General features: G+C 34.3%; 1 protein-coding gene across 3 annotated transcripts; it reads left to right on the top strand.

Moving 5' to 3' along the window:
* Positions 1 to 1,959: 1,959 nt before the first annotated feature.
* On the top strand, positions 1,960 to 11,613 carry LOC130050921 (carboxypeptidase N subunit 2-like). 3 transcript variants are annotated; one of them, XR_008799305.1, is made up of 9 exons: positions 1,960 to 2,226; positions 4,151 to 4,222; positions 6,890 to 6,961; positions 8,035 to 8,106; positions 9,177 to 10,105; positions 10,461 to 10,550; positions 10,638 to 10,754; positions 11,101 to 11,307; positions 11,452 to 11,613. XR_008799305.1 is itself a non-coding variant. In XM_056151842.1 (7 exons), exons 1-5 carry the CDS (start codon positions 2,045 to 2,047, stop codon positions 9,250 to 9,252), a joined length of 474 nt encoding a protein of 157 aa, XP_056007817.1. In that variant the 5' UTR covers positions 1,960 to 2,044; the 3' UTR covers positions 9,253 to 10,550; positions 10,638 to 10,754; positions 11,101 to 11,307. The 3 variants fall into 3 exon arrangements, 1 of the variants encoding a protein (XP_056007817.1); XR_008799306.1 differs by lacking the exons at positions 6,890 to 6,961; positions 11,452 to 11,613; XM_056151842.1 differs by lacking the exon at positions 11,452 to 11,613 and having other exon boundaries at positions 9,177 to 10,550.
* The last annotated feature ends 354 nt before the right edge of the window (positions 11,614 to 11,967 follow it).

Genomic DNA, 11,967 nt, shown 5'->3' with positions numbered 1-11,967 from the left:
GTCCCAGAAAACGGCACCATGGTGATAATTGTTACTGGTACATAATTATACGTCCGGATTACAGCATGCGTTGAGGAGAGTTAGATAAATTTCCGTGTAGGCCCTATTTTGATTCATGCACTGCCGTAGGTACTTTCATTAAGCCAAATGTTTTCTTCTAACAGATCTTAACGAATACAAAACTTTGAGATTGCAATTCCGTTCGTGTCCATTTCTAAAAATAATAGTCAGTCAAACATTTATGATACAGTCAATTTAATACAATTTTCTAAAATAACTTGGAAGCATGGTATATTTTCAATTTATAAGATTCCTTTAGTTACATGATAAGTAGAAGGTTTAAATTTTGCTATTTTAATCAATACAAATAAAATGGATCAATAAATTGATGAAAATAAATGAGATACTTAAGGAGGAAGACAGGACATGTTGGAAGGAGCACATTTGTTTGAAAAAATCTAGGCAGGGGCGGATCCAAGAATTTTTGAAAGAGGGAGTACAACCATTAATTTTAATTTTCAAGGGGGGAGTGGATCCTCAAAATGCGTTATTTTACCCTTTTAAGCAAACTTTTATGACGAAAGGGGGGGGGGTCCAACCCCCGGACCCCCCTTCTGGATTTGCCATTGCTAGGGCAATCGTTATATTGAGTATTCTACATGAACGGGTATCGACGTCAATAATCTGATTAATCTTACGGAGATTTTAAAAGTATTGCTAACAGGGTGTATATGTAAACGTCATCAATACCTATCTTCAGAGACGAGTGTCGCAATCCAAGCTAAGTTCCTGTTGTTGAACGTATGGATATACAAGCTGTCTGATTAGTTAAATTACTAGTTAACAAATAGTAAACTTACTTAACAGTTAACACCTAGTAAAAACTACTTTTAAATTAGTGATTGTATGGACAGTAGTTTTACTAGTTTGCTTAGTGTAGTTTACTAGTAATTTTTTCAGTGTAGATGCATTTGAAAGCTCGCGTTTCATATTATAAAGTCAAACTTCCACCAGAGTTCGTTTGCTCACAAACCAAACTCTTCCACTTAGGCATTATGGGATAGCGATTTCTTAGGCCGCGTATACTGTGACGTCACTGTAGAATGACGAAAAAACTTAACGTCAAACGTAACCAACTTTCAAAACAAGAACGTAAACATCAAATTCATTACTTTACACAATAATTTGAACAGAGTATCCCTACTTTTTAATGATCTTTTGATCATTTTATGTTTAAAATAAAATCCATACTTTTATATTAATGCTTTTAATATTAATATCTTCAGACTTTTAACTGCGAACTACTTCTTTAGTGTAATTTGTCTGCGTGATAATCGCGGACTCACAATATACAAATCTGTATATTGTGGTGCGTCACATAGGAGAGGTCTATTCGTAGGCACTGTGACGTACTGAGGCCTCGACGAGGAGTTTGATTATAAAGTACGACTGTTTTGACGTCATAGCTTCATTTGTGTACACATGGCAACATACTCTGATGACGTCGATCCACATACGAGTTCCATTGCGGTTACGGAAATAGCCGAGTAGTTACGATTGCCGCATGTCCTTAATAAAAACAGATATCATGTTCAAAACAAAATGAGATGTGTCAAACATTAGAAACTGTTTAATTGTGTTCAGAATTATATTCTAAATTGAAAAATCTGCTTTATAGGAATTTTTTTTACTAGTATATTTAACCTATGTAAATAAAAACATGGCTCGTGTCTTGTTAACAAAGAATTGTGAGCTCTGTATATCTCATGTAGCGCGAAAATTGACATTCGAATTTTTTCTGAACATTAGAAATATCGTGTTTGAGCATAGTAAACATTAAAAATGGAAAAATAAAATTTGAAAATTGTCAACGTGCCCATGCCACGTTAAAGAAATGTGAATGCGATTCAGCACATGTTTGATGACACAATTTCCTAGACGAGATCACGTGCACGATGAAGTAGTTGGAGGGATACTTTAGTTCAGTAACCAGGACAAATTATTCTATTTAGCGTAGAGTAGCAGTACTTTTCTTCAGATTATAATGATGCAGCTGGTGGTTTTGTTGTCTGTCGTGCTCTCTGTGCTTTACAGCCGGGAGACGGACGCCTGTCCTGACGGGTGTAGCTGTGGTAACTCGTCTGAGTGTGATGGGACTTATGTTGATTGTGCTTATAAAGGACTGAGCGGAGTACCAACCAACATCTCCACGGACACGTGTCATCTGTAAGTTATTCTAAACCTCTCAGAGTCCAGATCAAAGTATACATATCACATGATATATAGTAATTAAGAGCGGCGGGGGGGGGGGGGGGGGGGGGGGTCATGTAATCAAATTATACACGTCGCATAAAAATCTAAATTAGGGGGGGGGGTGTAAACCATTCTATAAGCCCCTGTCTTCCAACATAGATTACACGATTTGGTCTTTTCTCTTTTTGTTTTCGTTGAAACATTAATCAGTTTCAAAGTTCATCTAAATTAACATTTGAAGATTACATGTTGAAATTCATTAGGAGGAAATTAAAGAAAGATGTGTGGAAAAGTGAAGATAACGAACAGTGATCAATCTCGTAAATCCTATGAAGTATGCAAATTTGAGAGAGGGGTATATTTTTTTCTTACAATATTTGTAAAAATGGTTTCTCGGATATGCGTCGATCGATTTTCGTGAGATATTAAGGGATGGTATCATATTTTAATTACGTCACGCATTACTTAAGATATTTGCTTTTTTCATTTTTAGAGGGTCATTTTGTCCCCGATTGTTCTCGAAAACCATTGAAGATATCAACTTATAATTTAACTGTTATTGTATCCCTGTCTCTGATTGGTCAAATTCCAATTGAGGAACGCAGGTTATTTTTGTATAATCTGGTTTGGTATGGGGACACACACCATTGACAACCAGATGCCGGACCTATTTTTTTCTCTCTCTAAATTTACATCGCGACACTGTTTTCAGCCTTCTGTGGAATAGAAAGTCAACGTGTACAATAAGTTTCTTCGGTTTATTGTTTTCTCGTTGTCAATATTAGCATCTACTCGTACGCAAATCAATGTTGTAAATCATCTTTCTCTATATGATGGTCGAATAATAGATTAAAACACCGATATTATATTCGAATTAATGATTTGCCACGTAAGTATTGCCCTGTTCATTTTCAAATATATTTCTCACGGGCGGAAAGGAGGGGGGGGGGGGGGGGGCATTGCTTGATCCGCCTTTCAACAAAGCAAACAAAAATCCTTACATAACATTTTATCACATGATGTCAGTCACAATTGACATGTGGATCGCAATTTGTCACTTACCTATACATATTTTCGTGAGTTGGATTTGCTATTATAATAACTTTCATTCATGCAAAGTGAAGATAACGAACAGTGATCAATCTCATAACTCCTATAAGCAATACAAATAGATAGCAGTGGCGGATTTAGAGGGGGGGGGGGGGGCGCAGCCGGCGCCCCCTAAACTTTTCAAATTTAAGGTAAATCGCGGTATCTTGTTTCGGAAAATGTACTAAACGATAAAAAAAAACAATAATTCCTTCCACTCCCGGAGAAATAAATGACAAAATCTTATGATTTCTTGAATTACTTTATTGGGAGAACTTAATTTATTTCATAAAACCCTTAAAATTTGGGTCATTTTCATTAATTTCACCTTATTAAAATGATAGAAAATAGTACAAATGACTAAATAGGAGAAATATTGCAAGCCCCATAAAATCTGTAAAGTCCAGGAGCTTTGAAACTACGAACAAAGATATATTCCGGATCTGTACATGGGTCCGTGTTTGCCCAACTATCTATTTTGTATTGCTTGTAGGAGTTATGAGATTGATCACTGTGCGTTATCTTCACCTTGCATGTAGCTCAGCTCCTTCTATCAAACCATATAGCTTATAGTTATTATTACACGAGTGAGAGAATATCAGATTCCTCTTATTCCGTGTACAGTTGTATACGAATATCAAATGACTATTCATCCTGATGGGATTGCATCCCCACCCCCTTCCAAGACTTTATTCATGATAATTCAGATATTATTGGGATGAAGACTTTCCATTTTTATTAAGATCAATGTATTTCAACAAGTCAGTGTTCATGAATTCAGATTAATCAAAATATCTTTATTATTCAGAGAATTGGGCGGCAATCAAATAACAGTAATACCGAATGGGATATTTGATATTATGGTGAATTTACAGTATCTGTAAGTATCTCTATATGACTCGTATTTACTGTATGATAACTGAATAATATCTACATTTTACGAATGATTTTAGAAAATATGTGATCAAGAATCTTTGAATGTGAAAACTTTATGACATGTCCTACATAACAAATCAAGGGACACAAAATCTATATAAACTCTATATTTCTCTCTTTTCATCTCTCTATATCACTATATGGTCTCCTTAGGAGACTCTGTAAATCGATAGTTGTCTCTTTTCTCACCACTTAAAATTGCTTGACGATTACGCCTCACATCATTGATATCATATTTGTTATCATAAACTGTTTTTAAGGAAGTTAAGTTTGAGTCAGGTTTTATAGAGAGATTCATTGTGAAACTCATCTAATTCATTGTGTGTTACCACAATGTGGATCAACAGTAATGTTAAAATCAGCCTTAATTCGAGTATTAAAAACAGGAAGTTTCCGACATACAATTGGTATTATATTTTTATCACAGAATACATTTATTTTGAAAACTATAGTAATGTAAAGCAATCATTTATAACTAGTCATTGTAGAAAAACATGAAGTTATTTTCCTGGCGTTGGCACGCCAAAACCCTTCACTGCTACGACCTTGAGCGCTAATCATAGCTCTAAATATGTCCTACTTCACCTGCAGCTGTTGACGTCTCAATATAAGTGAACATTTCTCAACGAGACGTAAAACAAATAATTAATGAACTAAGATGAACATGTGATTTTGATTAACCTTTTCTCTACCGCACAGGTCAATTTGACAGGTAGTGCGTAAAAAAAAAAACCGCTTGTCCCAAACTCTTTGAAACTACAAACATAATATATATTCCGGATCTGTACCTGTATATGTAGCTCAGCTCGCTATATCAAACCATATAATTATTACATGAATGAGAGAATATCCGTGTAAAATTGTATGCAAATATCTGATGAATATTCATCCTGATGGGATTCTACCCCAACTTGTAAGACTTTATTGATGATAATTTAGATATCATTCAGATGAAGACTTTCAAATTTTATTGATAGCAATGGCTTTCAACAAGTCAGTGTTCATGAATTCAGATTAATCAAAATGTCTTTAGTATTCAGATACTTGTACAACAATCAAATAATAGTATTACCAGATGGGATATTTAATACTCTGGTAAATTTACTGTATATATCTGTAAGTATCTCTATATGACTCGTATTTACTGTATGAAAACTGAAGAATATCTACATTTTTAGAGAAATTTAAGGAAAGATGTGATCAAGAACGCTTTGATCTGAAAACTTTATGACATGTCCTATATCACAGTGTAAGAGACACACAATCTATATTAACCCCCTTTCTTGTTTTCTCTCCTCATTTCTCTATCACTATATGGTTCCCTTTAGAAACGCCGGAGAACGATAGTTTTCTCTTCTTTCAACAGTTATAATTTTACTTGATGATCACGCCTCACATCATTGATATCATATTTGCTATCATAAACTGTTTTTAAGGAAGCTAAGTTTGAGTTCGGCTTCATAGAGAGATTCATTGTGGAAGCTCATCTAATCCATCGTGTGCTACCACAATGTGGATCAACTGTAACGTTAAAATCAGCCTAAATTTGAGTATTAAAAACAGGAATTATCCTACATACAACTGGTATTATATTTTTATCACAAAATGCAGCTGTTTTGAGAATTAAAGTAAAATAAAACAATCATTAATAACTAATTATTGTAGAAAAACATGAAGTTATTTTACTGGCGTTACCACGCTAAAAAAGACATTCATTGCTACGGCCCTGAGCACAAAAACATACCTCTAAATTTGTCGTACTTCATCTACAGCGTGTAACCTCTCAATATGAATGAAAAATTCTCGACGAGACGTAAAACAAACAATCAATCAATTAAGATGAATCTGTATTCTTCGTTATCGCTACTTCTACCGCAAATGTCATTTTGACTGCTAATGCGCAAGATAAGACTACACAGAACGAGTGTCTGTAAATCTTTGAAACTACGAACATGAGATATATTCCGGATGTAAAACTTATACGGTACCAATTTTGATGTACCAAATGGGCATTTCGACAAATAATGTCTTTTCAGTGATGCTCAAGCCCAAATGTTGGAAATTCGAAATGACAAAACACTTGGAGCTGAAAGGAAAGCTAGAGTGCCACAAACTGGAGCCAAATTCGTCCAAGGATCAGAGCTATGCATGAGGGAGATGCTTAATCCTTCATTTTGAAATGAATTTCTAAATTTTATCACAGCAATTAAATATACATCCGTGTTTTCAAGCTAGTAACGAAGTACTTAGCTTCTGAGCTGTAGAGACCATTGGGACTAACAGTCCACCAGCAGAGGATCTGTATATATATATATATATATATATATATATATATATATATATATATGTAGCTCAGCTCGATATATCAAACCATATGACTATTACACGTGTGAGAGAATATCAGATTCAACTTATTCCGTGTACAATTGTATACAAATATATAATGACTATCCATCTTGATGGAATTATCCCTTCCCCGGCCTTCAAAGACTATATCAATGATAATTGAGATATTTTTGGGTTAAATACTTTCAGATTTTATTGATAGCAATGTCTTTCAACAAATCAGTGTTTATGAATTCAGATTAATCAAAATATCTTTATTATTTAGATACTTGTACACCAATCAAATAACAGTATTACCGACTGGGATCTTTAATACTCTGGTGAATTTAAAGTATCTGTAAGTATCTCTATATGACTCGTATTTAATGTATGATAACTGAATAATATCTACATTTTAAGAATACTTTTAGGAAATATGTGATCAAGAACCTTTCAATGTGAAAACTTTTTGACATGTCTAAATATCTCTCTCCTCATCTCTCTGTCACTATATGATCTCTTTAGGAGACTCTGTAAAACGATAGTTGTCTCTTTTTTCCACAGTTATAATTGTTTGATGATTACGCCTCACATCATTGATATCATATTTGCTATCATAAACTGTTTTTAAGGAAGTTAAGTTTGAGTCAGGTTTTATAGAGAGATTCATTGTGCAAACTAATCTAATTCATTGTGTGCTACCACAATGTGGATCAACAGTAATGTTAAAATCAGCCTGAATTTGAGTATTAAAACCAGAAATTATCCTACATACAACTGGTATTATATTTTATCACAGAATACAGCTGTTGTGAGAATTATAGTAATGAAAATCAATCATTAATAACTAATTGTTGTTGAAAAACATAAAGTTACTTTCCTGGCGTTGGTACGCTAAAAGACCTTCTTTACTACGGCCCTGATCGCTAGGCATAACTCTAAATATGTCGTACTTCACCCGCAGCTGGTGAGGTCTGATTATGAGTGAAAAATTCTCAACGAGACGTAAAACAAACAATCAATCAACTAAGATGAACAACATGTGATTTTGATTAACCCTATCTCTACTGCACTGGTCAATTTGACTGGTAGTGCGTAAAACAAGATTACGCAAAACGATTGTCCCAAACTCTTTGAAACTACGAACATAATATATATTCCGGATCTGTACACGTATATGTAGCTCAGCTCGCTATATCAAACCATATAATTTTTACATGAGTGAGAGAATATCAGATTGAACGTATTCCGTGTACAATTGTATGCAAATGTTCAATGACTATTCATCCTTATGGGATTATACTCCAACCTCCAAGACATTATTGATGATAATTTAGAAATTATTGGGTTAAATACTTTTAGATTTTATTGATAGCAATGTATTTCAACAAGCCAATCGTCATTAATAATCAAAATGTCTTTATTATTCAGATACTTTCACGAAAATAAAATAACAGTATTACCAGATGGGATGTTCGATACGTTGGTAAATTTACAGCGTCTGTAAGTATCTCTATATGACTCGTATTTACTGTATGAGAACTTAATATCTACATTTTAAGAATACTTTTAGGAAATATGTGATCAAGGACCTTTAAATGTGAAAACTTTATGACATGTCCTATATCACAGTGTAAAGGGCAGACAACTTATAACAACTCCCTCTGTATCTCTCTCCTTATCTCTATCACTATATGGTCCCCTAAGACTTCGTAAAATGATAACTGTCGTTTTTCTAAACATTTATAATTGCTTGATGATTAAGCCTCACATCAATAATATTATATTTGTTATAAACTGTTTTGAGGTTTGAGTTCGACTTCATAGATAAATTCATTGTTCCATTGTGTGCTATTGCAATGTGGATCAACAGTATTATTAAAATCAGCCTTAATTTGAGTATTAAAAACGGGAATTATCCGACATACAATTGGTATTATATTTTTATCACAGAATGCAGTTATTTTGAGAACTATAGTAATGTAAAACAATAACTAATTATTGTAGAAAAACATGAAGTTATTTTCCTGGCGTTGGCACGCTAAAAAAACCCTTCATTACCACGGCCCTGAGCGAAACGCATAACTCTAAATATGTCGTACGTCAGCTACAGCTGGCGACGTCTCAATACAAGTGAGCATTTCTCAACGAGACGTGAAATATACAATTAAAGATGAAGATTTTTTCTTGATTAACCCTACCTCTACCGCACCGGTCCATTTGACTGGTAGGGCGTAAATAACAAGACTACGCAAAAGGAATGTCTCCAAGTCTTTGGAACTACGAACTTAAAATATATTCCGGATCTCTACATGTATATGTAGCTCAGCTCACTCTATCAAACTATACAACTATTACACGAGTGAGAGAATATCTGATTTCACTTAAGTTATTCCGTGTATCATTGTATACAAATATCTAATGACTATTCATCGAGATGGGATTATACCCCAACTTCCAAGGCTTTATTGATGATAATTTAGATATTATTGGGATAGAGACTTTCAAATTTTATTCACAGTAATGTATTACAACAAGTCAGATTTATCAAGATGTCTTAGTTTATTATTCAGAATTTTGTCCTCCAATAAAATAACAACGTTACCGGATGGGATCTTTGATACGTTGGTAAATTTACATGAACTGTAAGTATCTCTATATACTATTATGTACTGTATGATAACTTAATAATATCTACATTTTCAGAGTAAATTTAAGAGAACGCTTTGATGTGAAATATTTATGAAATGTCCTTTATCACAGTGTAAGGGACGCACTATCTATATTAACCCCTCTATATTTCTCTTTCTTCATCTCTCTATCACTATATGATCTCCCTATGAGACTCCGTGAAACGGTAGTTGTCTCTTTTCTTAACAATCATAATTGCTTGATGATTACGTCGCACATCATTGATATCATATTTGTTATCATAAACTGTTTTAAGGTAGCTTAGTTTAAGTCCGGCTTCATAGAAAGATTCATTGTGAAAGCTCATTTAATCGATCGTGTGCTACCACAATGCGGATCAACAGTAACGTTAAAATCAGCCTAAATTTGAGTATAGGCCGTGTAAGTCAATCTCGCGTGACTCGAGATTTCGCCTAAACAGTTACTTCCGCGAACAAATATACATGGCGATGTCCTTGCGCTATTGGGCTTCATATATTGAGGGTTGTACAAAGCTATAACGATGGTCAGAGAACTCTGTGAATAGAAACTATGTTTATCTCCCTCATGCATAGCTCTTATCCTTGGACGAATTTGGGTCCACTTGTTTGGCACGCTGTTTTTGGCTATATTTAGATCTAAACCTTCATAGTTATTTCGGATTTCAAACATTTCGATTGAGCATCACTGAAGAGACATTATTTGTCGAAATGCGCATCTGGTGCATCAAAATTGGTACCGTATAAGTTTTAAATTTCTCTATGATGAGGAAAATGGGGTGATTACGGGAACAGTTCAGGGCAGCATGAGGAACCTAGCATAGAAAGTAATGGTAAGTAAACAGTACGATGTTTTTCCATGCATGCATCGTGCAACTCTGACAACTGGTGACTAAAGATAATGCCGAAATTTATTAAATACATTGTATGACGATGTATGTTTAATTACATTTATTAAGATAAAATATTTGCAATCTAAGTAAAATCATATCTTCTCCAACCGTTAGTAGGGATATCTGCTTTTAACTATATTGGGGGGTGAGGGAACTCATCGAAATTCGAGGGGTTATTAAAAATATCCGGCCTCAACTACTATCTTTGAGAGTAGTAGGTGTGTGTGCAGCAAACAATAGATAATTCCTAAATCTTACAACTTTAACATTTCCTTCTTTTTATATATTACATTAGATTGAATTGGATGATGATATCGTTAAATCTTCTTCCTGTGAATGCGTCTTGACGGATTACTCATCATGTCACTGCGGTTCTTCTCTTTCGGTAAGATGAAGGACACTTTCTAATCAAACTTTGTTTTCTCTGAATGATTTAGAATGCATTAAATTGTGTCCATTTGTGTATTTACAGATACAGGAATGTTAGTAAGACTGATGTGAGATGTAGTTGGTTGAAACGCCCAAAGTCTCAACCTAAGAATATTGAGACAATTGAGGAAATGTATCCACCTTCTGATCCAACTTATAGGTAATTAGTAATGTACTGGGATGTTACAGTTTAAAAGACACATCTGGTTAGTTGCGTTACTATGGTATTGTATATAAAATTTACTGCAAAATGAATATAGACATTTTACTTGCTCTGCTGAACTGACACCCCCAACCCTCAATTATTTCTAACTTTCAGATTAAGGGGGAAATCTTTTAACTTTAAAACTGTACACCAAGTTTACTGTAACTTCTATATGTTGTGATGGCAAATGTCTTAGGGGCATCTGTACATGAAACAGGTATATTTAAACCCCAGGGTAATTAATATTACAGCCTTCCTAAAGTATTCATGTTTTATATCAGTTTCATTTGTTTTTGTGCAGGATTGTGACTACATGAATCTGGAGTTATAGGGGCTTCTCCTGATGGAATTGTCAATCATCAGCCATGTTGCCCACCAGATATTCTGCATTTCCAGTCAGGGGCAGCTAAGTACTTGAAACCTGACCTGACTGAAGTTAAGTTCCCATACTGAGCTAGAGATATGAAGATAGCAGATGCAGTTGAAGTTGTCAAAGAATTTTTCCTTAGTATGATTAACTGTTTAATGTTGCACTAATGATAAGAAATGAGAGAGCTAAAAATCACCAAGAATTAAAAATATGATTTTTCTTTTCTTCACCATCAGCATGCAAATAATTAAAATGTTCTAACTTTACCTTTTCTAATTTCAGAAAAAGTAGCTGATCAATTGCATTTAAAAGAAAACACTGATTATTATCGCCAAATCCAACTTCATATTGCAACCAAAATGTGCTGTGGTTTGGTAGTATGGACACAAGAAGATCTCGCAATTATCCGCATTGCAAGGGGTGATAACTGGGAAATAAATATTGAAAAACTCATCGATTTCTATTTTTATAAGTTTATACCAGAAGTGAACAAGACGTAGAAATTATTTTACTTCTGTACAGTGCAAGGTGAAGATAACGAACAGTGATCAATCTCATAACTCCTACAATCAATACAAAATAGATAGTTGGGCAAACACGGATCCCTGGACACACTAGAGGTGGGATCAGGTGCTTAGGAGGAGTAAGCATCCCCTGTTGACCGGTCACACAGTGCAATTGAATTTTTTTAATGCTGTGCCTTCAGTCATTGATCTTAGAAATTTATATCATCCCAGTTCTTGCAATGTAAAAATGTTTAATCTTTCTATAATGAGATCCTCATATATGTTTCATATC

Source organism: Ostrea edulis, chromosome 10 (assembly GCF_947568905.1).
Source record: "Ostrea edulis chromosome 10, xbOstEdul1.1, whole genome shotgun sequence".
Lineage (NCBI taxonomy): Eukaryota > Metazoa > Mollusca > Bivalvia > Ostreida > Ostreidae > Ostrea > Ostrea edulis.
This window is presented reverse-complemented; position numbering and strand designations above follow the sequence as displayed.

Excerpts from the sequence above, each read along its gene's own strand:
- LOC130050921 (XM_056151842.1), top strand. The coding sequence starts at position 2,045 with ATGATGCAGCTGGTGGTTTTGTTGTCTGTCGTGCTCTCTGTGCTTTAC. Across the intron at positions 2,227-4,150 it reads TCCACGGACACGTGTCATCT|AGAATTGGGCGGCAATCAAA; the intron begins GTAAGTTATTCT and ends TTTATTATTCAG. Across the intron at positions 4,223-6,889 it reads ATGGTGAATTTACAGTATCT|ATACTTGTACACCAATCAAA; the intron begins GTAAGTATCTCT and ends TTTATTATTTAG.